The 27,175-nt window shown below is 48.1% G+C and overlaps 1 protein-coding gene across 1 annotated transcript; it reads left to right on the forward strand.

Annotated features, from left to right (window-relative positions):
- Positions 1-27,052, forward strand: AKAP8L (A-kinase anchoring protein 8 like). Its single transcript, XM_055344638.1, has 14 exons — positions 1-134; positions 5,445-5,519; positions 10,138-10,170; positions 10,475-10,715; positions 12,575-13,028; positions 13,129-13,225; positions 13,308-13,378; positions 13,743-13,806; positions 14,729-14,837; positions 16,276-16,417; positions 16,509-16,614; positions 16,849-16,979; positions 26,487-26,582; positions 26,665-27,052. Exons 1-14 carry the CDS (start codon positions 122-124, stop codon positions 26,977-26,979), a joined length of 1,947 nt encoding a protein of 648 aa, XP_055200613.1. The 5' UTR covers positions 1-121; the 3' UTR covers positions 26,980-27,052.
- Positions 27,053-27,175: the final 123 nt, after the last annotated feature.

Below are 27,175 nucleotides of genomic sequence, written 5' to 3' on the forward strand. Positions count from 1 at the left end.
ATGGGGGCGGGGGGTGGGGCTCGGTTGTGTTAGAAGGGGCCCCGGGGGTTGTCGCCGCTACCCCGGCGTCGGACGTGTCGGACAGCTGCCTGAGTCCTCGGGTGCAGTGTTCGCTGCCACCATGAGCTACACAGGTGGGCCCGCAGGGTAGGGGTTGGGCTTCGGCGGGGGAGGGACAGGGACGCGCCAGAGCCACAGCGGGCTCGCCCTCACCTCCCCCGGGGCCTGGACGCTGCCCTCTCTGCGGTCACAAAATGGCGCCGCGGGCCCGTCGCCTCTGGTTCCCCCGGCTCACGCCTTGGCGCCTCAGTTCTCTGTGCTCCTGGCCTCGCGTCCCGGCCCGCGGCTGCCCGAGGTCCTGCCCCCTGGCGCCTGTGTCCGAGGGCCCCGCCTGCGCACCTGCGTTCTCTGCGCCCATCGCCTCCCCGCTTGGCCCGGCCTCGGACCTAGACGCCCCAGGTCGCCGTTGTTCAGGCCTCAGCCCGACACACGGGTCAGAGGGCTGGGCTGCCGTCGCCATTGCCGCAGCCTCCCCCGCGCGGTTTCCCTGCGGAATGCGTAGCTGCCCACCTCCCGGCCCCTTTGTCTGCCCTAGGCCCGGAGAGGCGCCGGGCGAGAGCGGGGGATCCGAGGGGCCGAGCGTGAGCCTTGCGAGGAACGACCGGCCTCTCCATTAATTCATTCACCATCTGTCGCAGCCATGGTGTCAGCTGCTGAACAGGCACGGAGACATGGACAGGAAATCCTCCAGCAGCTTAGGGGCGGACCCTAGCAGGGAAACCAATGAACGTAGGATGTATTCCCCGGCGATCTGACGCCGAGGGGCTTGCTCAGGGGCAGTGGTGGGGTGGGGGTGAGTGGGATCAACGTCTAAGGGTGACGTTTGAATCAGAGACCTGAATGGGATGAAGGGGTTAAGGATATCTAACCCGCGAGGCCATCGACATACAGGCCCAGGAGCAGAAACCGCCCGTCTGGTTAGATCAGCTAGCGAGGCCAGTGGGATTTGAGCAAAGGGGAAGGTGGGTGATGAGATCAAAGAGGGGGCCCTGGGCTATGCTTGGACGCTTGTGGGGGAATTTGAAAGCACGCCTGCGTCTGCCTTGGCAGTAACACCGGAAGCTTCTCAGCCCCGGGGCCATAGACGAGGCCTCCCCATTTGACGGGGGTATTAGGCTTGAGCAGGTATGGTTGCCGGGTTACCTACATTCTGCTTGGAATGTTGGGGTCTGACAATGGAACTGGAGCCTTTGGGGCTGTTCCTTAGGCTGCTTTATGTTGGCCTCAGCAGGGAAGTGATGCCAGGCCTCCCTCCTCTGGCCCCCACGTGAGGAGCTTGGCAAGAATCCTAGTTTTTCAAGGAGCCATCCCTTAGGCCGGTGGTTCTCAACCAAGGGTGATTGATTCTTCCCTCCACCTCCGCCCCCCAGTACATTTGGCAACATTTGGAGATGTTTGTGTTTGTCACCTCTGGGAGTGGAGTTGCTACCATCATCCAGTGGATAGAGGCCAGAAATACTGCTAAACATCCTCTAATGCACAGGGCAGCCCCCACCACAAATAAATTATCCAGCCCAGAATATCAGTAGTACCAAAGTTGGACAACCTTGCCCCAGTCTTTCTGTAGCTTTCTGGTTCAGAAGGAGAGTCACTAGGGTAGTCGCTGACATCTCTGGAATTGAGATGTAACCCTTTTCACCAAGTCTTAGCACTGGAAGATAGTTCTTTGGTTTTAGGAGCAGAACTGCTGGGGGAAAAAAAAAACAAGGTGAATGGTTGGGTGCTATAGAGTAGCTTAATAATGGAGCATTTATATTTATGGACAAGGAGACTGAGTTAGTGGCCAGGTCTGAATTTCAACTCCAGACCTGTAGGCTTTAATTCTTGGTTTCCTGAGGGAGCCATGATAATGAGGTAATGATTACTTTTTCCTTGATCTTAATCAACTAAAAACCACAGCAGCTTTATATTGTCTTTCCCTTTTAAGAAGCAGACCACTAAAGAAAAAAAAAAATTTAAGTCACGTTTCACTGTTTGCTTTGTATGTTGTTGGGTTTGTTTGTTTGTTTGTTTTAAGATTATTTATTTATTTGACAGAGAAAGAAAGCACAAGCAAGGGGAGCAGGAGCAGAGGGAGAGGGAGAAGCAAGCTCCCCGCAGAGCAGGGAGCCCAATGCAGGGCTCTGTCTCAGGACCCTGGGGTCATGACCTGAGCTGAAGGCTGACATTTAACTAACTGAGCCACCAGGCGTCCCTTAAGTCACATTTCAAACAATTTGACTTTAAGAAGGAGTTCTGAAAAAAAAGGGAAAAAAGAAAAAGGGAGTTCTGGAGGCCTTGAAGCAAATGTTACCATTATTATTAAGCATGGGAGGTGATTAAAATAAGTAATTTTTTCGATAACTTGTCCAGCTTTTGAACCCAGTCACTTTATGTGTACTCGGGGAAGGGGACTCCATCTCTGACACCACGGGGAAGGATGGGAGCAATAGAAAAACAGGACAGAAACATCTAAAATCAGGCCCTTAGATGCTACCAAACCTTTTATAAGAACATTGATTTCACAGGTTTTGTGTGTGTGTGTGTGTGTGTGTGTGTGTGTGTGTGTGTGTAGGTAATGTGTAAGTAGTTTAGCTGAATGGTTCTGGCTTGGGATGTCTCGTGCGGTTACATTTTGGATGTCAGTTGGGACTGTAGTTATCTGAAGGCTTGATCGAGGCTAAAGGATCCATCTCCAAGATGACTCTTAACTCACATGGCTGGCAGGTTGATGCTAGCTTTGGGTTCCTAACCATGTGGGCTTGCAGGTCCTTACAGCATGGTGGCTGGTTGTCCCCAGAGTGGATGATCTAACAGAGAGCAAGGCAGAAGCCTTAAAAGTCCTACTGAGTTATTTCTGCAATCTTATTGGTTACACTGCTACCTCTGTTAGTTTGGGAAGGGACAGCAATTTCAGGAGGCAAGAATGAGTGGAAGCCATCTTGGAGGCTGGTTACCACCAAATGGTAGAGGTTGGAGTCAACCTAACCTCATTCCAGTTGTCCTCTAGTTTTTAATCACTTTAGTCATTTCTTCAAAGGATTCCCTTTCAAAAAAAAAAAAAAGAAGAAGAAGAAAAAGAAGAAAATGGAGAAGTTTTCTGTATTTTTGAGTGAAAAGATGTCACAGTCTTTCACAGACCAAGAGGGAAGGAGGGATCATGATGTGTAATTATCATAAATCCATGGTCTGACTTAGCTTTATAGGGGCAAACACTTATTTTATTTTTTCACCCAGAGCTGATCAGGCTGGTAAATCAAACCAAAAAGAGAAGGATTCATGAACCAGACAAGAATTTATTCACAATTGAAGCATAACTTCCTGTTCTAGAGACAGACAGTATTGTGGAACAAAATGTTAACATGGAGAGTACAGAACTAGAGCGGAGGTTGCCATTGATCTCTGAAGGTTTAGTGGATTGTCTTTTTTCTCAGGGAAGAACGAGGGCCCCTCTCAATAGACCTAGATCTCTTGCTCTGTAGCTCTTCTGTTGTGTTCCAGTTAGTATTCCTGGCAGGGTGTGGTGGTTCCAGCTGCAGCCGCAAACGTGTATCAGCCAGGTTACCTAAAGGCTGGAGCCATTTTGCTGGTGGCTGTGTTACTGAACAAACAGGTTTCCGGAAGCTAGTTGAGCAAACAGTGGAGAAGGTAGGTGTAGGGTACAGATTTTTACACTGTTGGGCCTCCCCAAAGTGAATCATCCAAAACATGCATTCAGTATTTCGGATGCGGACCTCTTGGGAAGGTCCTGGGTCCCTTAGGGAGTCTATTATAATGTACCCTCTTTAATTAGGGAAGGTAAAAAAGGTTAGTGTGGGTACTTTTATCTTCCTCCTTCCCCAGTGCCTCAGTCTCTGATCCCTCCTCTGGGAAGTAAAGACAGTGTGGCTCTGCTGTTCTTTACTTGAAACCCTTGGAGCTGGCTATATTTTGGAATTCTAGCTTGAGAGGGCATTCCACAACACCCCTACTGGGGTCTAGGGCAGCACCCTGTAATTAAATGCATTATTTCTATACCATGTTGGGTAAAGAAAAATCCTAATTGTCCTCCCATGTCACTTTTGCCCCACAATGAGTGTTGGCACCACATATGAGGAGAACACTTGGTTTTCAGACCTTTTTGGACTTGGGAATTACAGGGTAAGGGATCTTGGCCCTGTCCCCTTTGTTGGCTGTGTTGAGGATGAAGTAAAATAATGCAGATAAAGCTCTTAGCACCCTGCAGGGGAAACACTTGTTCAGTGTTGGCTGCTGTTAACGGTCATCTTTGTTGCTGTGGTCCTAAGAGAGGAGCTAGAGAGACTGTCAACATGTGAATGCCTACCCCAGGGGAGGCACTTGGTGTATACTTTTGTTGAAAAAAAGCATTAAAGGCACTGGCTTTAATTTTTAGGTCCTGAATTGAATCTGATGAGAATAAGCAAATAATTGCCTCTTATGGTATGTAGTTTCAGTGCTAAGGGTAAATCATTTAAAATATTTGTAAATGTAATTTTATTTTTTTAAGATTTTTTATTTATTTATTCATGAGAGACAGAGAGGGAGAGGGAGAGGGAGAAGCAAGCTCCACACAGGGAGCCCAACTAGGGACTCAATTCCCCGACTCCAGGATCACGCCCTGGGCTAAAGGCGGCGCTAAACCGCTGAGCCACCCGGCTGCCCTGTAAATGCAATTTTAAAGATAGTGTACTTGACGGGATAAGCACTGGGTGTTATTCTGTATGTTGGTAAATTGAACACCAATAAAAAATAAATTTATTATAAAAAAAATAAAATAAAGATAGTGTCAGGAGTCATCATTTAAGAGCAAAAGTTTCTGATAGAGGTTCAAGTTTTCCTTACTTATCGAGAAACAGTTTTGAGAATTGAGAAAATAGGAAATAATATGCATACTATGTATAATATTCGGTGAAAACATGCTCACCCCAAGTAATTGCTTTCGAGAGGTAATCGTAATGTACACGGTTTTTGTGAGAAAACCAAAAAATACAAAGCAGTTTCAGTTTCAGATTTGGGGGAAGGGAAGGGGTATTATCTGCCTTAACATTGTTCGGAACCAACCTCCATCCTTGTTTGAATTGGAGGCCACTCACCTTTCTGTCATTTGATATAAGTATTTTCCTCATTTAACTGAATAATTTGGGTACTCATTTATTGCAACTGAATATTGGTTTAAAATGTATGAACATTTTTATCCAGGTCTTCTAATGTAGCAAGTTAAATATAGCCTGTCTTTTAATTGGCTAATATGTTCTGGAGGTATAATTAAAGTGTTGAGAAGCTGTAGTTCTTGGAGGCTTTCCATTGAGGGGAGGGACTGCCAGCCAGTTTACACTGAAGGGCAGTCTTAGGTCATCTCCATGTGGCTTGTTTTGGGAAATTAACCACACTGTGCATATATTTAGGCTTTGTCCAGGGATCTGAAACCACTTTGCAGTCGACCTACTCAGACACGAGCGCTCAGCCCACCTGTGATTATGGTAAGTGTGGGTCCCCGGGGAACCAGAGGGTGAATACTCTGCCTTCTAGTGGCAGAGCAAGCTGGTATCTTAGTTGCCTTTGACTCTGCTCTCACTGTCTGCTGGTCCAAATGCAATCTTAAAGACAGCGGTGTGGTGGACCAGTGGAATGGCTAGTACTTCCCTTGGAGGCAGTAATGGGAAAGATGTCTGCTTACTGAGCAAGCTGGAGTTCTTGGAACTGTAAATGATTGATTCCTTTGATCCTGGAACATTTTGTTGGAAGTGCATATGGTCTGTGACAAAGGTCTGGCCTCAGAAAATCCCCTTGAGGGCCTGGGAAGGAGAGTGGCCAATCAAAGTTCAGAGGATTGGTCTGAGCAGAAACCAAGCCATCAATTCAGCTTCTACTGTGTGGGACCTGTAAGTAAGAGAGGCTACCTCCCTGGGTCTAGCAGGGTTTTTAGAAACCATCAGTCAGACCATCTCAAGCCAGTGGGCTTCTCACACAGGATAGAGGGGAAATGTCCAATTGATTTTTCAGTCACGGTCAGATGCATTAGATCTTTAACTCAGAAGTAGCCACTCGACAGAATCCATAGATGTTCTCTTGGTATGTTCTGGCAACCTCTAACCACCTGCCAATAAATGCTGGTCTTTCTGTGATCTGTGACCATGTGGTCTGTGACCTCATGAAGAGCCCTCTTTGGAATTAATAAGGATAATACTTTGCTTGCTTAGATGGAGAATTTGTTGTACTACTAGGGTCTGGGGAGAGACTGAGCCTACACCATGGCATTATCTCAGGAGTCGCTGAATAAATGGTTGTAAGCTTCCTGAAGTATTTGCAACTAGTCCCAGGGGAAAAGGAGACTTAAAATGTTCTGAAATTGAGTAAGGAGGTATCTGATACTTCCTGAACAAGTAGAAACTTGGTGTGTATGGCTTCCCTATCCTGCCCTGTCTGCCTCATCCCTTCTAACCAAACTGTAGTCCCAGGTTACACAGCTTTTTTGTATTATTTTCCCTCTGGTTTACATAGTCTGGGTAGGAGCATTTTAGCAGATGTGCCATTTGCAAATCTTTTCTCACAGCCTGTAGCTTGTCTATTCTCATCAGTAGTATCTTTCAAAGAACACACGTTCTTCATTTTGAAGACGTCTTATTTATCAATCTTTTTTTTCTTTTTAGTATATGGTGATTTGGGGGTCACATCTTAAGAAATTTTTGCCTGACTCCAGGTCACCAAGATGGTCTTCTGTTTTCTTTCAGGTGCCTCCTAGTTTTATGTTTTACATCTGTTCTGTGATCCATTTTGAGTTAGTATCTCTATAGAGTGTGCAGTATAGGTCAATGTTCTTTTTTCAACTTGGTTGAAAATCAGTTTGAACTGTATGTGGGGCGATCTGTTTTTGGACTCTAATTCTGGTCACCTGTGTATCTGAATGTCCTCCAGTACCAGCCCATCTTGATTACTACATAATGAGTCATGAAGTCAGTTAATTGAAGTTCTCCAGCTTTATTCTTTTTCCAGAATTGACTTGGATATTTTAGTTCCCATTTTTTGGCATATAAATTTTTAGAATCAGTTTGTCAATTTCTGTAAGAATTCCTGCTGAGATTTTGAGTTCAATGGCCTTGAATCTATAGATTTGTTTGGAAGAATTAACATATGATATTAAGTTTTCTGATCCATCAATACAATGTCATTCAATTTATTTTTATTTTTTTAATTTTTAAAAAATTTTATTTATTCATGAGAGACAGAGAGAGAGAGAGAGAGAGGCAGAGACACAGGCAGAGGGAGAAGCAAGCTCCATGCAGGGAGCCTGACGCAGGACTTGATCCCGGGACTCCAGGATCACACCCTGGGCCGAAGGCAGGCACTAAACTGCTGAGCCACCCAGGGATCCCCTATTTTTAAGTTTTTTAAAAGATTTTATTTATTTATTTGAGAAAGACAGAGACAGGGATAGAGAGAGCACAAGTGGGAAGGAGGGGGAGAATCACACTCCCCACTGAGCAGGAAGCCAGATGTGGGACTCAATCCCAGGACCCTGGGATCATGATCACAGTGCTCAACCAACTGAGCCACCCAGGCATCCCGGGTTTTTTTTGTTTGTTTTTGTTTTTTTTTTAAGCTTTTGTTTATTTATTCATGAGAGACCCAGAAAGAGAGAGGCAGAGACATAGAGGGAGAAGCAGGCTCCATGCAGGGAGCCCGATGTGGGACTTGATCCTGGTACTCCAGGATCACGCCCTGAGCCAAAGGCAGATGGGCTCAACCGCTGAACCACCCAGGCATCATATGTATGTATATATATATATATAGATATATATATATATGCCTACTAATAAACCTTGCTCAGCTTGATTATTCTTGTAACTCGTAGAGTTGTAGTTTTTGTTGTTCTTGTTTTTTTATGTAGGTGGTAATCTGAAAGAGTAAAGACAATTTTATATTTTTTATATTTCCTTCTGGCTTAAATTATAAGAGCAATATAACAACTTTTTTTTCCCCAATATAACAACATTTAAATAACATTTTGGGAAACAGTCAACTGTGATCCCACCATTTTAATACTTTTGTCAGCATTCCTGGTTTAAGTAGTTGAATAATTTAAAGGTAGATAGAATTGTGTATCCTGATTTATTTGCCTACAGCTAGAAGCATTTCCTTGTACTACAGAGGCTTAATGGATTCTTTTTTGATGTCTTTATGAAGTATGTCACTGAGAAGGTATATTATAATTTCCTTGAAGTTGGATGTTTACATTGTTTTATATTTTTGTTCTGTACCTTTTGTTTGCTGTGACCATCTACTTTTCTCTTCTTCTGTTGTCTTTCTCTTATTAGAAAAAAATATGTCCCTAAAATTCCCTATGTCAACACTAGTCTCATCCTCCTCTGAAGGTGAAAGTGAGCTCTGTTGTTCTGTTGGAAGGGGCCCATCTTGGGACTCCCCAGGCCTCATAGTGTAGACAAAAATTTCCCCTTGAAGGGACCTGGCTGGGAAACTCTTCCAGGAGTCTGGGTTCTTCTGGACATAGCAGCCAGCACATGGAGAGTGCTTTCCAAGTCCTGTTTCAAGACCATCACCTACCTGTCCACTTGCCTGTCCTTGTGTTTATAGAGTTTAGCACCCATTCCTGCTTCTTTCTTTGTGCCTCCTTGCTCTGTTCTGGCAGACTTTTGGCAGCTAAAGCCCTGGAGGACCGTATATAGGCCTCATGAGCACAGCCCCAGCAGCTCTGCCTTTGCTTCCCTGTCCTGTTTCCTTTTGAATAGCTAGTGCCCATTGTCCTGGTGCAGACATCCATGTGACCAGGCTCTTGTTAGCTGCCAGGGCTGTGTGTGTAGTATTCCCTGGTCTCTGCCAGCCTCTCTTCTCACCTGTCAGAACTCCTTTTCCTCTCCTCCCTTACGTGGCTCCTGCTGCTGGCTGTCCCTTGCCGCTTTCTAGTTAGAAGCGTCTCTAATAGACGGTGCTCCAGGCTTGAGCATTGCCCAGCACCACCAGCCTCTGCTCTTGTGTGCTCAGGATGACAATTGCTGAATAAATGAACCAATGAGAAGCCTCTGCTTTGATTTCCCAACCAAGAGGAGTTTTGCAGTGTGAGCTCTCTGGTGCATGAAATGTAATGGTCATTAAAGTTTCCACCTCCTCATTCTGTTCATGTGCTGGATCGAGGAGGAACCAAGTGTAGGACCTCGGCCTGGCCCTGTTGTCCATCTTTTCAAGTTTATACACTCCTGCTCTTCTGTGGTTGGACTCTGCCGTTCATCATGCCGCCTTCTCACTGAGCTTTGATCTCTGCCCTGGGATGAGCAGGTCCTGTGTGTCTGCGGGGTAGAGACAATACAGAATAAGAGACAACTCTGGAATCTCACTGGAGATTGGAACTGGGAGAGTTCTGGTGGACTCCCCTGGAGGAACCATGTTTGCTTGAGTTGAAATGCCCACTTGGCTTTGCAGTTCGTCAGTTCTTGATGGCTTTGTGTTCCTGAAAGAATGAATTTTTTTCTTATGTGCTGTGATAAAATCCAGAGCATATTTAATCTATGTTCCAGATTGTTTTCTCAAGATGGGAATTGTCCTTACCTCTGTGGGTGTGTTTCAGCATAGCACACACATGAGATCCAAGGGTTTGGTGGCCTTGCCTGTTAAGGCATATACTTAGGGAACTAGGATGGTCAGTTTCTCTGTGATGGCTTTTTTTGGGTGATATGAGTGACATGGTTTTCAGAGTAGATGTGGGCTTTGTGCTGTACTTCTCACGCAGTCTGTGTGAGGCACCAGAACCCATTCTCCTCTTCCTCTGATTGGTGGTTAGCGGAAAGTGGGGGTAATCTAGCTGGCTCCTCAGGGGAGGAGTATGAGAGCCAAATTCCTCAGCTGGCAGTGTTGGCAAGGGAAGGCCCCTTTAGTAGCAGATGGTCAGAGCCACAGAAGTTCGAGCACCAGGGCAGGGCAGGGCCTGGGTCATCTATGGAGTGCTCTTAAGCTCAAGGCTTCTCAGGGGAGGTTCGCTCTTCTGTCACCAGTCAGATACTGGGAATCATAGCCTTCATTTGTACTTGAATTAAGCTTTTGTATTATAATCAATTGTAGGTGTAATTGAGCTTTTACTTTTTATAGGATATGGAACTTGGAACTCTGGGACTAACAGAGGCAAGTATTCCCATGATTATTGTTCTCTCCCTTGGGATTGGACTGGTTGTGTGTTTCTGCCACTGCTTAGCTTGCCCAGAGCATATTGGGAGGTGCCTTTGGGGGCCCCGGTTACTCTGGGGCCAGCTACTCTTTGACAGGAGGTCCTGTGGTTAGGACCCCACTCAACCTCAGGTGGCTAGGGTCCCCAGCTTGTCTCTGTGACAGCAGATGTTCTTGTTTCTCTGTTTGTCTCTCTACCTCTGCCTCTCCTCTCCCTGTCCCTGCCATCTCTGTCCGTCTGTCTCTGTGTTTCTCCTTGCAGGCTACGAGAACTATGGTTATGGCTATGGCTATGGCCAGGATAACAGCACCAACTATGGGTATGGTATGGCCACTTCAAACTCTTGGGAAATGCCTAGCTCTGACACAAATGCAAACCCTAGTGCTGCGAGTAGTGCCAGTGCCGATTCCGTTTTGTCCAGAATTAACCAGCGCTTAGATATGGTGCCACACTTGGAGACAGACATGATACAAGGAGGCATGTACGGCTCAGGTGGAGAAAGGTGAGTGGGTGTCTGCCCAGGGGCTGAGGCTTTGCTGGCACGCTTGCTGCCTGCTGGCACCTCCCTCTCTGACCTGCCTCCTGTGTCTGCTGCCTCTCCCCTTGCTTTGCTGCTGGGGGCTCCTAAAGACTGCTCAGGGTCTGCTATGCTTCCCTTCTCTGGCCTGGGCCCCCTCCCTGCCCTTTGCAATTGCCTGGTGTCCAGTCTCCCCCCAGCTTATAGGGGGAAGAACAAGTTCCAACTGGGCCGGCTTCACTGTGTCCTCTGAATGGCTCTTCTCAGGACCAGACCATTAAGTGGCCCCTCCCTCTGGAGACAGCCATTTGGAGTTCGCATAAGACTTTGTATCCCACACAGTGTTGGGACAGGACAGATTGGCCTGGGCATGAAACAGGATGATGAGCCTTTGGGGCTGACCACAACAAGCTGGGCTCTCCCCACATAAGAGAGAAAATTTGGACACTTCCAGGCCACTCTTTTGAGCTTGACGATTGTGTGCCTGTTGAGCCTCAAAAGCACCTTTGTGAGGAACTCTTGTCCTCATTCTTGAAGCACAAGAGGTCACACTCTTGCCTGAAGACACCCAGGAATAGCTCGTGGAGCTGGGCCTGCCACCTAGATCTGCCTTATTCCACAGCATCATGCTGTGGGCATTTGTTTGTCACTGTCTAAACTGGTACTGGCTCAGAAGTCCTTGTGCCCTAGTGAGAGGTTTCAATGAGGATAGCACATGGTGGTGTGGAGCAGTCTAATGGCTCTAGCTGACAGATGAAAAGAGAGCAGAGAGTAAGGATGAGTCAAGCCAGGCACTGCTGGGTTCAGATGAGGTCCTAGGGCCACTGGGGGGCAGAGGCTGCCAAAGGAACATGTATGCATTGACACTGTAGCAAGTAAAAAGGTGGGGATCCCCAGACATACCCCATGCTTGGCAGCCACTGCACTCAAGCTGAGGCTACTTAAGGCAGGAGGGGCTTGGCTTCTTGGCTTTTGGCTCAGTGGCTGTGTGGACCCTGTCGCTGCTGGTGCCAGTTGCCTGTGTACCTTCTTGCCATAGCCTAGAACTGGGGAGCAGAGGTGAGGGAGGGAGTGACAACTAGGTAGTGCTAGCTACTTCTCCCACAGCTGCTGGCACTTCTTGGCTGCCCGGCTTTGCCAGGAGGGGCCCCTGTGCCTGTAAGATGTGTGGGACTAGGGGTATGTGGGCTGCGTCCACGGTTAGAAGAGCTTTCTGCAGTGCTCTCTTTCTCCTGGGAGGGAAGTTTGGCCTGCCTTCCCAGTTGCTATGGAGGGTTCAGTGTGATAGAGCTTTTTCTCTAGTCCCTGGGCAAACTCCGTGACTTTCCTGGGAAGCACTCTGCAGTTTGTTTCCCTTCGCCTGTTGGGTGGTAAAGGCCTTTGGGAGATTCGAAGTTCCCTCAGCCAAAAGGGATGAGACCAGCACAGGGTTTGGGGCATCGTAGGCATCATTATCCCTGTTGGACAGGCATTTGTATGCTTGACTGCCCATATGCCAGAGGACAGCTGGAGTGCTTGGCTCTGCCCCTGAGGAATAGCCTTGCGCATTTTGGCTACCACAGATATGTACATACTTCCGAAGGGCTGAGGCTGATGCACTCTGAGACCTTCTCCACCCTATTGTCAGTTTTTCTTTGAGTCCCCTAGCTGGTGCAGAGGCTCCTGAGAGGCCTTTTTATTGTCATTCCTGAACATTGAGCGTCTCTGACAGGGTGGTGTAGGTGCTAGAGTAGGACTTCCTGTCCCCAGAACTGGGAGCTTTGGGGATAGACAGGAACAGTAGGCTCCACCCAAGGGTAGTGGGACCTGAGGGCGTCCCTGATGCTTGCCACCTGCTTCTGCAGATATGATTCCTATGAGGCCTGTGACTCGAGGGCCATTCTGAGCGAGCGCGACCTATACCGGTCAGGCTACGACTATGGCGAACTTGACCCCGAGATGGAAATGGCCTACGAGGGCCAGTACGATGCCTACCGTGACCAGTTCCGCATGCGTGGCAGCGACACCTTTGGCCCACGGGCTCAGGGCTGGGCCCGGGACTCCAGGAGTGGCCGGCCGATGGCCTCGGGCTATGGGCGCATGTGGGAAGACCCCATGGGGGCCCGGGGCCAGTGCATGCCTGGTGCCTCCCGGCTGCCCTCCCTCTTCTCTCAGAACATCATCCCTGAGTACAGCATGTTCCAGGGCATGCGTGGCGGGGGCACCTTCCCAGGTGGCTCCCGCTTTGGCTTCGGGTTTGGCAATGGCATGAAGCAGATGAGGCGGACCTGGAAGACCTGGACCACAGCCGACTTCCGGGTGAGTGGAGGAGACCTCTCATCCCTCCTGGCCCCTGACTGGGTGGAGCAAGGGGCATGGAGCCACCTGCCCTGACCCAGCTCCCTCTTTCCAACCCCAGACCAAGAAGAAGAAGAGAAAGCAGTGCGGCAGTCCTGATGAGCCAGACAGTAAAGCCACCCGGACGGACTGCTCAGATAATAGTGATTCAGACAATGGTGAGCTGGGCAGTAGGCTGCTGCTTCCCGCCCCCTACCCCATGGGGCTCCCAGGCTGAGCTTGTCTCCTCTTCTTTTCCAGATGAGGGCACCGAGGGGGAAGCCGCAGAGGGCACTGAAGGCACTGAGGCTGTGGAGAAGGGCTCCAGAGCAGTAAGTGGCTGGGCTCCTCCATGTGTTGCCAGTGGGCGGGGCCTGGGGAGGAGGGTAGGCTGGCTGAGCCCCTGTGCCACAGAGCAGGGTGCTCCCCAGGAGCCATGGGCCATCCTGGTCATGCACATGTACCCAGCACAGGGAGGTGGAGGTCTGGTGGAAACAGTACAGGCTGCAAGCAGGCCACCCAGCTGGAAGCCAGGTTTCTTTCCCAGAAAATGGTAGAATGAATCCCCTATGTGAGGGCTGCTGGTGAGGGGGGAAGGCTCTTGGCCCAGTGCCTGGCACTTAGCAGGGCCTTATTCAGAGCCATTATGAACAACTGTAAACACTTTAATGTGGAGTTTTTCAAATGGTATCCTAGGAAGGAGAAGACGAAGAGGGAAAAGAAGAAGGCAAAGAAGAAGGCAAAGAGGATGCAGAAAAGGGTAAGTCTTCTAAGTGGCCTGGGTGCTGGGGAGGCTCTTCCATGCCTCCCAGTTGGAGGGACCCAGCTGAGGGCAGGGCTGAGACAGAAATGTAGCCAGTATGGGCCCTCCTTTGTGGGGCTGGGCAAGTGCTGGCAGGGGGCTTCTGTTCCTCTGCCCCCTTCCCATCCCCACTACCTCCACCATTCTTCCCAGACAGGCTATGGGTGGCATTGGCCCCTGCTTAGCACATTGGTTTTACCTTCTGGTGGGGGCAGCAAGCAAAAGAGTTGGCGGGAAGCACAGGGATCCTCCTTGCCCTCAGGGCCTTCAGTAGTGCACACTTCCAAGTCCTCGGTGGCTGGTGTCCAAGCTGGGACCCTCACAGTTTTTACGGCTCTGGTTTGCGTGTCCTCTCCCTTAGTGCTTCTCCAGCCCCTGTTGGGAGTCCGTGTCCCCCTACCTGAGTGATGAGCGCCAGCAGGTACCTAACAGCAAATCCAGCCTCAGCCCACTGTTGCCGCGGTGCGCCGTGGGGGGTGGGCTAAGCTTTGTGAGCTTTGGGTTCTTTATCTCTGCGGGCTGCACGTAGGCCTCAGCCATGGCCTCTCTGCATCCCACTACCTGGCCCCTCTGAACCTGTGCCAGTGTCCCCTCCAAGACGGCTTCTGTTTACCTTCCAGCCTCCCTGTGGCCCACAGCAGAGTATGGGTGTTCTGGAGAGCGGTGGGGTCAGCCTGTTCCTCTCCTCTTCAGGACCTAGGCTCAAAATGGCCCAGGCCAGGGTGCCCAGCCCTGCTCATGGCCAGAGTCCTTGTTCAGACGGCTGCTTTCAGAATGGACTGTCTGGAGTAGAAGGCGGGTGATCCAGCCAGAGGCCCCAGGGCCTGCCCCGACCTGGTGGAACCAAACCAGTGACTGTGCTCCTCCTCTGTTTTCACAGGGGCCTTGAGCATCCAGGATGATAGTGGCCAGATCAAGCGCAAGTTGCAGGCAGGCAAGAAGAGCCAGGACAAGCAGAAAAAGCGGCAGAGAGACCGCATGGTAGAAAGGTAACCAGCTTCCCTCCACTCCTTTGCCTCTGCCTCGCTCTGGGGCTGCCGCCTGGAGAGCAGGGCCATAGCTCTGCCGCCTCGCCGCCCTCTGGCCTCCCTCGGGAGCTGCCACCTGCTCGGCCGTGCATGGACCCTGCTTTCCGCCAGGCCCAGCTCCCAAGGCCTGACTCTTCCCCGCCCCACTGCGGCCGCCTGGCGACCGCTAGCGTCTTTGACCTGAGACCCGACTGCTCGGCACCGTTGCCCAGAAGCTCCAGCGCTAGGTCACTCGGCGCACGAGCCCCGAGGTGCACTGGGGGCCTGATGCCCCTGCGGGAGGGGGCCAACTCATCAGAGACTCAAGGTCCAAGGCGCCTGTGCCACCCCAGCTAGCTGCCAAGAGGCCGCCGCCGCGCCCAGGAGAGATGGCAGCACCTGTGGGCTGTGGCAGCCTCGGGCCTGCCCTCTGCCCTGCCCGCCGGCCCTGTCAGGCCGGGCCTGTCTGCGGCTGAGCCCTTCACGCCCCTTGGTCGGGTCTGTCTGCCCTCAGGGCTCCCGCACTGGCGCTTGCCTCCTCCTCCTCCGCCTCAGACTCTTGCTCTTGCTGGACCTTCCTCATCCTCGCCGGCGCCCGGCCCCTGGGCTCTCCAGACAAAGCTGACCCCGTGGCCCAGATAAGGACGTCCGGCAGAGGTAGGGACCCGCCCCGAGGCCTCGGTGGCGGCTGGCCTCCTCCGCCCCTTGCCACGGCGGCCTGCTCCAGCCCAGGCCCCAGACCCCGGGCTTCTGCTGTGGACACCAGGCCCAGACAGAGCACCTCGCTCAGGTGACTCCAGGCTGCCCTCTGGCAGGCCAGGCGGGCGTCCTCCTTCCAGCTCAGACTGGTCTCTTCTTGGAAGAGGAAGATGAGGCAGCAAGAGCCCAGGCCTGCTTGCCTCCCATCCCTCCCGACACCACCCCCAAGCATTCTGAGCAGAGGATGGGCTGGGCCTTTCGGTCCCCCAGACCCAGAAGGAAGATGCAGCACCTTTTCGGGCCCTGCCTCGGGACTGCGTACTCCACTCTGCACCTCAGGGCCACCTGGCTCACGCCAGGGCATCCTTCCTTCCGGTCCCCAGCTGGGCCAAATGCACACGCTCGTGCCCAGCCTTGGTAGAGAGGCCCACCGGCAGCCTTCCAGCGACTCCTTGCCTGTGGCGGCAGCTGCTGCCTCAGGTTTCAGCCTCCTGTCTGGGAAGGAAGCGTTCCTCCCATGTCCCCCACGTTGCAGTAACTGCAGACTTTCTGTCCCTCTGCTCCCAGCCCCACTGGTCCTAGCCTGTCCCCCTGCCGGGACCACACTTCAGAGGCCCATGAGCAAGGCCTGTTTCAGGGCTCGCAGCTGGGTTGGGTGAGGCGGCAGCACTGCTCCCTGGGACCATCGAGGCCTCAGCCCCGCATTTCTTTCCTGTGGCAGGATCCAGTTTGTGTGTTCTCTCTGCAAATACCGGACCTTCTATGAGGAGGAGATGACCAGCCACCTCGATAGCAAGTTCCATAAGGAGCACTTTAAATATGTAGGCACCAAGCTCCCCAGGCAGACGGCTGACTTTCTGCAGGTGAGCCTTGGCACAGCAGCATGGCTGCTCTGAGCTGCTCAGAACCCTAGGAACACAGAGCAGCCTGCACAAACCTCGGTATCTTCGGCAGGAATATGTCGCCAATAAGACCAAGAAGACAGAGGAACTCCGGAAAACCGTGGAGGACCTTGATGGTCTGATCCAGCAGATCTACAGAGACCAGGATCTTACCCAAGGTGAGTAGGTTCCATTCCACTCCAAGCAGGCAGAGACTCAGCCTGCCCTCCTCTGGTGTTCAGAGTGGGGTCACGACACCCCTCTGTTCCCCCAGGGAGGGTCAGTGAGAACAGCCTCAGGCCCACGTGGAAATGGCAGGGTGAGGTGAGGAGCTGGTCTGGTGGTTTCCCTAAACTGCTGGGTCTGTCTCAGGCACCTGGAACCTGTGGTGACCCTCCTTCTCCCCCCTGCAGAAATTGCCATGGAGCATTTTGTGAAGAAGGTAGAGGCAGCCCACTGTGCAGCCTGTGACCTCTTCATTCCCATGCAGTTTGGGATCATCCAGAAGCACCTCAAGACCATGGATCACAACCGGAACCGCAGGGTGAGTGGCCACCAGTGTCCTTCTACCATCCTGTGGATTGACTTGTGAAGGTCCTGGGGTTATGACCTCTGCCCATGAGGTACTGCAGGAGATGTGGTGGGGCAGGCCGACATAGACATTTCTGACAGTGTATTCAGTGCAGGTACAGGGCAAGGGGAGGGAAATGGGAACTCTGCCTGGGAGTGGGTGGCATTAGAACTGGATCTTAAGGCTGTGAGATACGGGGACTTCTGTGTTGTGCATAGGAGCTACTAGCCAAATAGGTTCAGAAACCCTACAAGAATTATACAGTGTGAGTGTTGCTAGAGGAGGGGTTCATGGGGCCTGGGCTGAAGGGCTGGGCTCAGTCCTGTTGGCAGTTTTTTAAGCCGAGCACTAGGGGGATTAGAGCTGATATGGCACCTGGTGTGGAGTGAGATGGGTAGTGGCAGGAAGCGCACAAGGCACTGCTGCAGTACCAAGATACAGGAGGGCCCTCACTTTGGGAGTGATGAGAAAGGCTGGACAGAGGGTCTGTTTAAGGAAGTGACCAGGAGACCAGGAGTCTGGGATGTCTCAGGCTTCTGGCTTGGGGGGACCTAGGTGGACAGAGCAGCTGCTAAGATAAGGGGGTAGGGATATGGTACAGGGAAAGGAGCAAGTCTGGCAAGAAGATGAACAAACTCGGTTGCATTTTCCAGTGTATCCTCAATGCCTAGCAAAGAAGCCAGGGAAGGTGTGTTTTGATTGATTAGGCTGAAGGTGGCTGTTAGAGGTCTACTCGGGGTGGACGGGCTGGGCAGTAGAGCTGAGAGGTCCAGGACCAGGTCTAGGCCTGGAGAGGCTTGACTGCCATGACCCTGAAGGAGGTGGAGGGGATTTATGTGCAGATTATAGCAGTCTGGGGAGCGTAGTTGAAATAGCATTTTTCAACCTTTGTCCATGGCCATCAAATTCATCTCTGATCTTGGTGCACTGATTGTCAACAGTGGGAAATCTTGTGGGGATCTTGCCAACACCAGTTTCTGGAACTGGGAGCTAATAAACGGGGTAGGAATAGAGCAGACTGCAGAGGATGGATGGTGCATGGTATCAAAATGTGGAAAATCAGGTGAAATGAGTGATAGCCAATAAAACATAAATTCAAAATTGATCCTAGAAAAGGTTTGAAAAAAGAAAAAGCCATAGCTGTTAATAGAGGGACTCCTTAGGTGACAAAAGACAGAAGATACTTGCAAGTTAGAAAGCACCGGAAGTTATTAGTTTACAGAGATTTGAGTACAATTTAAATACTGTATTTTTAAAGATTCCAGGCTATAGATATGAATGGAAAGCTTCTAATTATTATTTTCGGTCACCGTTTAAGATATAATTTATAGCATATAGTTCACCCATTTAAGCCATACAGTGCAGTAGTTTTTAGTATATTAGTTGTGCAGCCATCACCACAATCAATTATAAAACATTTTTATCACTTCAGAGAAACCCATGCCCTTTAGCTATCACTCCCCAACTCCTGCCCCATGCTTCCCCTACCTTAGGCAACCACTAACCAGTTGTTTGTCTCTGCATATTTGCTCATTCTGAGCATTTCACATAAATGGAGTCACATAATACGTGGTCTCTTCTATAATCAGCTTCTTCCACTCAGCATGTTTCCAAGGTTCATCCAGGTAACATGTGTCAGAACTTCATTCCTTTGTACGGCCTAATCTTACACTCTTGCATGGATATACCACGTTTGGTCTAGCAGTTTATTAGTTTAGGCATTTGGATGGTTTTCATCTTTTGGCTATTGTGAACTATGCTATTATAAGCATTTGAATATTTGTGTACAAGTTTTTGTGTGGGCATATGTTTTTATTTCTCTTGGGTACCAGTCTAGGTGTGGAATGTCTGGATCCAATAGTAACTCTGTTTAACTGCCTGAGCGTCTGCACTGTTTTATATTCCCATCAGCAGTAGTGTGCAGATTCCGACTTCTCCACACCTCTCTAGCACTGATTTTATGACTTTCTCATTCTAGCCTTCTTAGTGGGTATGAAGTGGTATCCATTGTTTATTTTTTATTTAAATTTCCCTAATGACCATGATGTTGAGCATCTTTTAATGGGTTTGTTGGCCATTTGTCTATGTCCTTGGAGTTGGAGAAATGTCTATTAAGATCCTGTATTTGTTTTTTAATTGTATGGTCTTTTTGAGTTAAAGAGTTTTTTATATGTTTTAGGGGTACCTGGCTGGCTCAGTCTGTTAAGTGTCCAACTCCTGATCTGGTTTCAGCTCAGGTCATGATCTCAGTTGTGAGATCAAGCTCTGAGTTGGGCTCCATGTTCAGTGGGAGTCTGCTTGAGATTGTCTCCTTCTCCCTCTTTCCCTTCCCCTTTCTGCCCCTCCCGCCATGCACACATGCTTGTGCATTCCCTTTCTCCCTCTCCTAAATAAATAAAATCTTGAAAACAAGTTTTTTATGTATTCTAGACACAAATCCCTTATCAGATCTATGATTTACAAACATTTTCTCCCAATCTGTGGGTTGATTTCTCACCTTCTTGATGTGTCTACAGTACAAAAGTTTCATTGTGATAAAGTCCAGTTTATTTCGTTTGTTAGCTTGTGCTTGGGGCGCCATCGCTGAGAATCCATTGTTAAATCCAGGGTCACAAAGATTTATCCTTGTGTTTCTCATAAGAGTTTTATAAGTTTTAGCTCTTTTAATTTGGATCTTTTGAGCTCTTTTTTTTTTTTTAATCCAGTTTGACTCTTTTGATTGGATCACTTGTCCATTCACATTTAATGTTATTACTGAGATTGTTGGATTTACATCTCTTGTTCTATTCCCTCTTTACTGTTTTAATTTTCTACTGTAACATTTTAATTTCCTTAATGGCTTGTGTTCGCGCGCGCGTGTGTACGTGCGCGCACACACGCACTACATTTTTGGGCATTATTTTCTGAGTGGTTTCTCTAGACCTTACCTTACATATATTAACTTCTCAGAATCTTCTTCAGATAACAACTTAATTGCAGTGGGATTGAGTTACTCCTATATACCTCTCTTTACATAGGAGGTTTTTGTGTTATTACTGCTACAATTTTTATCTGTATGTGTTATAATCCCCCCCAAAAAAAGGCAATAGTATAATACAGGATCATAACTACTTTATGTAATTTTATATCTTTTAAGGAAGCTGACAGAAGAAAGAGCAATTTTATATTCCTAGCTTCTAGCTTCTGTTATCTTAGCCTTCTTATTTCTCATTTTTGGTTCTCTTCATTTGGGTTTTTCCTGTGGATTTAACTTACCACCTGTATTCATTTCCTTATCAGTTCAATACAGCTATAGTCCCCCCCCACACCTTTGTGCTGTTATTGGCAAACATGTTATATTTCTGTGTTATAGGCCAAACAGTACAAGAGTGTGTGTGTGTATTGCTCTGTACAACTTTCTTTCAGTCAGTTGAGAAGACTGGCAAAGAACTGCATATTTATAGTGTCTCTTTTATAATTACCTTTGTTGTCTTTCACGTGGATTCACATTACTGTCTGGCATTACTTGTTTTCAGCCTGAAGAACTTCCTTTGGTATTTCTTACAAGGTATGGAAGCATACTCTCTCAGGTATTCTTTTTTTTTTTTTTTTTTTTTTTAAGATTTTATTTATTTGTTCATGAGAGACACAGAGAGAGAGAGGCAGAGACAGAGGCAGAGGGAGAAGCAGGCTCCGTGCAGGGAGCCTGATGTGGGACTCGATTCCCCAGGCTCCAGAATCAGGCCCCGGGCTGAAGGCAGTGCTAAACCGCTGAGCCACCCGGGCTGCCCTCTCTCAGGTATTCTTGATTGTGGAATGTATTTATTTCACCTCATTTTTGAAAGATAGCTTTGCTAGGCATAGAAGTCTTGGTGACACTTTTTCTTTAAAGACTTTATTTGAAAGAGAGAGAACACAAGCAGGGGGAACAGCAGAGGGCTAGGGAGAAGCATGCTCCCTGCTGAGCTCCATCCCAGGACCCCAGGATGATCTGAGCTAAAGGCAGATGCTTAACCAGCTGAGCTACCCAGGCACCCCGAATGTTGTAAATAAGTTATTTTGCTGCTTTCTGGCCTTGTTTCTCATAAGGAGCCAACCTTTAGCCTTATTGGGATTCCCTTTTAAGTGATGATTCATTTTTCTTTTGATGCTTTCAAGATTTTTCCCTTGTCTTTGGCTTTTAGCATTATGATAAGTCTTTTTGTGGATCTCTTTGTATTTATTTTACTTGGAGTTTGTTGAGCTTGTTGGATCTCTAGGTTAAAGTTATTCATCAGATTTAGCAAGTTTGTATGTATTTTTTCTTCATATATTTTTTTTCTGCATCTTGTTCCTCTTCTGGTGTTACCATTATGCACATGTCGGGTCATCTAGTGATGTCCCAAGGTTATCTGAGAATATTTTTCTTCCTTTGTTCTGTTTTTCAGATCATATCTCTACCAATCTATAGATTCTCGAATTCTTCTGCCAGTTCAAATCTACCATCAACCCCATATAGTGCATTTTTCATTTCAGTTGTACTTTCTAGCTCCAAGACTTACTTATTTTTGTTTTTTATAATTTGTCTCTTTACTGATATTCTGTATTTGATGAAAAAGTGTCATGATCATGCCTTTTCCTTCTTTCCACCCCAGTCTTATTCCTGTATTTGTTTGTCTAGTCAAATTATTTTTTTGAAGTCTCTTTCATCCCTACAATGTGAAGCCTTTGCTAGGGTGCCTTGGAAGAGGAAGCCATGGGCAAGGCAAGTGCACAGCCAGCCTGGGATAACAGTGGTTTTGAGAAGGTTCTCTTTCTTTTCCAGACTACACTTAAACTATTATAAACTGCATAAATTGTTGGCTGATTGCTGTCTTGTTTTCAGCAATGCCTTGAGGCATTCAATTGCTCTCTAATCTGATCCAATCAATTAAATCCAGGCTCTTTTATAGGATTATTTTTGAGGTCATTGTTTAAGAGTTCTGAGCCCTGGAGGCTCTTAACTGTTTTACTGGTCTCTGGTAAGGAGGGCAGCTGATGGTTTAGTTTATGTTGGTATCAAATCTACTAGTCTTCTTTTAATTGGCTTTTCCCACACCCTCCACTGCTTTGAGAGAGCCCTCTGTTTTGAACTTCCTTACATTCTTTCGAATAAAGTTAGTTCTTCTGGAAAGATTTAGAAGCTCACTTTTAAGGCTTGTGCCTGGGTAAAACCTAAGCCTGTGCTCTGGAGCTGGGCTGGGGATTATAGAATGCTTATTCCTGAGCATCTGCTGCTTTAGGAGATATTCGGGAGAGGGGCCGTTAGCTATAACCTCCGATCTTGGTTTGGTTTGCCTCTCCCAAGGCATGAGACCTCTGCTTTATGAATAAGCCAGAGCAAGAGCAGTATGAAACCTGGTATTCTCAGCAAAGTCTCCATTCCAGAAGTCTGGGGACAGGAGAAAAGAAGGGAACCCCCACCTCTGAGCTGAACCTTCCTAGAACCTAGCTTTAGCAGCAGGTAGTAGGGGCTAGATGAGAACTGCTGAACTCTTCCATCCTTCTGGGAAGAGTCAGAGCCCTGTATTCTTGCTGCAACATCTGGAATGGGGTTTTCCATCACTGAGCTGGGGAAGGCAGGGAAGCAACAGGTCATCTTTTAACCACAACTCACAATCTTTACTGAGTTTTAGTAGCTTTTCCTTGCTTAGTGTTTCTTCATTTGCTATATGTCCTTAGGACCTTTTCCCTTGACTTTAAAGGGTTGTGTTCTTCTATAGTCTTTATCAGTTTCACCAGGGAGCAGGTCCATGTAGCTTCTCAAGTTGTCATACTGGAAGTCTATCTTCTGTTGTGTTTTAAGGAAGATTTTTTTTTTAACCTTAGTTCCAATAATCGGATAAGGATAATGCCAAAATGAAACCATACATTTTGGGACGCCTGGGTGGCTTCAACCGTTGAGTGTCTGCCTTTGGCTCTCAGGGCATGAACCCGGAGTCCTGGGATCAAGTCCCACATCAGGCTCCTTGCATGGAGCCTGCTTCTCCCTCTGCTTGTGTCTGCCTCTCTCTCCCTCTCTCTCATGAATAAATAAATAAAAGCTTAAAAAAGAAACCATACATTCTATTATTAAAGAATAAAAGTGCTCAGTAGGGGTGCTTGGCTGACTCCATTGAGCTTATAATTCTTGATCTCGGGGTTGAGTTCAAACTCCATGTTGGGTGTAGAGGTTACTTATAAATAAAACTTTTAGGGATGCCTGGGTGGCTCAGCGGTTAGGTGTCTGCCTTTGGCTCAGGTCATGATTGCAGGGTCCTGGGATAGAGCCCTGCATTGGGCTCCCTGCTCAGCAGGGAATCTGCTTCTCTCTCTTCCTCTGCCTCTGGCTTGTGTGCACTCAGACTCTCTTTCTCTCTCTCAAATAAATAAGTAAAATCTTAAAAAAAAAAAAAGAAAAAAAAATAGCAACAGTATTTGTATGAAATGCTAGAAAGGAAACTTTATATGCAAATTATATTCTTAGAAGAGCTGAATGATTCCAACAAAATGGTGTTAATAACAGAATTTGATAAAGGGTGGAATTCAAGATAATATCCAGAAAGCAATAGCTTCCATTCTGGTAATAACCCAGTTAGAAATGAAAATGGGGAAAATATACTCACAAATAACCACAAAGTATATAAAATAACTAGGACTATAGATTTAAGAAGAAAGGTATGGGATCTTAAACTGCAAGGATAGGAAACAAGACTTCAATGAATAAAGGAATATATGGTGTGCTTCATAGAGACTTAATAGCAGAGCAAAACAAACACTACATCTCCTCATATTAATGTGGATAGTTCATGGGGGTTCCCATCATACTCTGGGGAGGAGGACTGGAGAAATTGATTTAAAGTTTATGTTGTAGAATTATTATTATTTTAAAGATTTTATTTATTTATTCATGAGAGACACAGGGAGAGAGGCAGAGGCACAGACAGAGGGAGAAGCAGGATCTATGCAGGAAGCCTGATATGGGACTTGATCCCAGGTCTCTAGGATCAGGCCCTGGGTCAAAGGTGGCACTAAACCGCTGAGCCACCTGGGCCGCCCTATGTTGTAGAACTAAAAGTCTAACAACAGTCCAGAAAATTATAGAAAGAGTGATAGTTGAGTTTAAGGAATTGGTTTAGCAGATAAAATATTTCTTCAAAGCCACTGCAATTAAAAACGAAGAGCGATACTGGCATAGTAATACAGTGGTGGAACCAGAATAGAGTTAGAGTCTAATGAAGGTTCCCAGTATGTTTTGGAACTTAGTAATTATCAAAGTCAGCACAGGTTCCTTATCTGAAACCCTAGGATGGTCACTAACATCCCTAGGTGGGACCTGGGAAGGTGACTTAATAGTTGAACCATCAGTAATGCCTCAAATGACTTATATAAGTGGTATAAATAAAGATGGCTCAAAAACACAATGGAGTTTTAGGGGAAAACTTTTTCCTTCTGGATTTCAGATTTGTGGAGAAGGGATTATTATAGGCCTGTATGTCAATTTAATGGAGAAACCGGTTTATCTCACAAATTTCTGAACAAGAAAGCTGGACCTTTAATCTCCTGCAACATATTTAAATTCCAGAAATGATGTGAAAAATAAAAGAGCAAAATTTAGATTGTTTACCTTGAGGTTGCAGAAAGCCTTCCTGAGCAAGCCAGGAAACCCAGAGGTCGTGGAGAAGATGACCTCCTAGAAATGCTGGGCAGGTGGCCCCATGTGCGTATCAGATCTCTCAGATTCGCTGGTGGGCAGGGAAATGCCACAAGAGGATGCATACATTATTTTCTTTCCTTCAACTGCAAAAGTACCCAACAGTGGGAACATCTGATGCTGCTGAGGAGGCAAAAGGATAAGTACATTGTTTTAATACAGGTGGAGGAAGCCCGACTTACTACTACAACGTACTACAACTTTTTTGCAGAGTACTGAGACACCATCACTTTGGGGAACCTGTTGGGTAGCACCAACATGGAAGTATTTAAGTTTATTCTGGTGGCGTTTGGTTCTTGTAGCAAAAATCTGGAAACCCTGTAAGTGGGCTTCCCTTGGGAGTTGCGTGTACATATCTGTGCTGACAGGAAGGAGGATCATGTGTTGGCAAGTGATGAGCTGCAGACGAAATGATCTGACCTAGCATCCTAATTGTGCATCTTTAACTTGTTTCATTTTGAGCATGTATGAGGACTATCCCTATTTTCCCCAAATAGTAAAGAAAATGAGTAAAGAAAAAGTGAAGGTGGGGAAACAGAATAGAAACAGCAAGTGAGAGGATGATATAAAGAGGTGGCTGGGATGCGGCAGTAAGGTTCCTGGGGGTGGGGCTCCCCCATGCCAACAGAAATAGCCTTCATCTTCCAGCTTGTGGCTTTATATATACATTATCTTCATACTGACAAAAGTGAGATTTGTCTGTACTTCCACCATTGAGGAAACCACTTAGCATTTCAGTGTAAATCCTTCCAGACAAAAGGCTCTGGCATGCTATGCATACTGCCTTTCTCAGCACACAGAGGGAGATAAGCCCTATTTTTTAAAATAAAATCTTATTTGAGAGTGCATGCACCATTGGTGGGGAGGAGCAGAAATAGAGGGAGACTCCCTGCCGAGCACAAAGTCTCACATGGGTCAAGATCCCAGGATCATGACCTGAGCTGAAGTCAGATGTTTAACCAACTGAGCCACCCAGGGGTCCCAGAAATGAGCCCTATTTTAAGGACTGCATGGTGTTCTTTTGAATGTATGATTTATTTACACAGAACTTTTAGGTGTTTTCCAGTTTTTCTGCAACTATGTGCATGAATGTTTCCAAGTCTTAGGATAGATTCTTATTCTTGTAAAGAATTACTGAGACAAATTTTTGAGACAAACTTAATTTTGATACATTTTATCAAACTGCTTTCCAGAAAGTAAACAGTTGACCTTGTCACCGTCAGGGTAGGACTCCTCTCTTCACCCTTGCCATTTAGGGTATATAATTCTTCATCCTCGGAATTCTATGGGTTAAAAGGAGGTATTTCACTTAAATGTACTCTTTGACATTTGTATTCCAGATCATATCCTCCCTGTTGATTCTAAAGAGTTCCTTGCGTATGGGCAGTTGGCTTCTTGATAATAGGTTGCAACTTTGGCTTTTAGTAGGTTTCCTAATTTGTTCACTGTTTGTAGTTTTTATGTAAGCACATCAGATTTCTGCTGTACAGCTGTAAAGACATATGTCTTTAATCAATTACATACAGTACGAAAAAAAAATTACAGTAAGTACGTATGATGCGGAAGAATGGAGCATTCGAGCAAAGATCAGATCAGGTCTTAGCTCCGTGCTTGTAGAGTGGCCTACGCTTGTACCCAAGGTACACTTGTACACCTACATCACGTGGTTAGAGTGCTTGGCTGTGCTGAGCCCAGGGGTTTGGGAGGGCTCCGCAGATCTAGTGGGGTGTGGGAGGGGGGCTTTCTGGCGCCCAGAGCAGCCCCTCCAGCCCTGCCTGCCTTGCCTGCAGCTCATGATGGAGCAGTCCAAGAAGTCCTCGCTTATGGTGGCCCGCAGCATCCTCAACAACAAAATCATCAGCAAGAAGCTGGAGCGCTATCTGAAGGTGAGGTGCCCCGGCGCCTGGCCCCCGGCCTCCGGCTCCCGCGGGTCCTCGCTCCCTTCAGTGTCCGCTTCCCTCCCCACAGGGTGAGAACCCGTTCACCGATAGCCCCGAGGAAGAGAAGGAACAGGAGGAGGCCGAGGGCGGCGCCCTGGACGAGGGCGCGCTGGTCGAAGCGGCAGGGGGCGCGGAGGGTGCAGAGGGCGCGCCGGCGCAGCCCCCCGTGCCCCCGGAGCCGGCCCCCGGGGCCGCGTCTCCGCCACCGCCACCGCCCCCCGAGGAGGAGGAGGAGGCCGTGCCCCTGCTGGGCGGGGCGCTTCAGCGCCAGATCCGCGGTATCCCGGGCCTCGACGTGGAGGCCGACGACGACGAGGAGGAGGGTGGCGGGGGCGCACCGTAACCCGGGCCCCGGGCGGGCAGGACCCGCGTGCCCAAGGCTGGAAGCAGAGCCTAATAAAGCTCTTCCCGTCCCATCTCTTTCTCCTTCGTTTGTTGGTATGCGGCACCATCGGCATAGGAAGGAATGGCGTGCGCCTGCGCGCGGGGCCCGGGGGAGGGTGGGGTGCGCCTGCGCACTGGCGGCGGGAAGGAAGAGG

The sequence above is a fragment of the Nyctereutes procyonoides genome, unplaced genomic scaffold (genome assembly GCF_905146905.1).
Source record: "Nyctereutes procyonoides isolate TBG_1078 unplaced genomic scaffold, NYPRO_anot_genome, whole genome shotgun sequence".
In the NCBI taxonomy this organism is placed as follows: domain Eukaryota; kingdom Metazoa; phylum Chordata; class Mammalia; order Carnivora; family Canidae; genus Nyctereutes; species Nyctereutes procyonoides.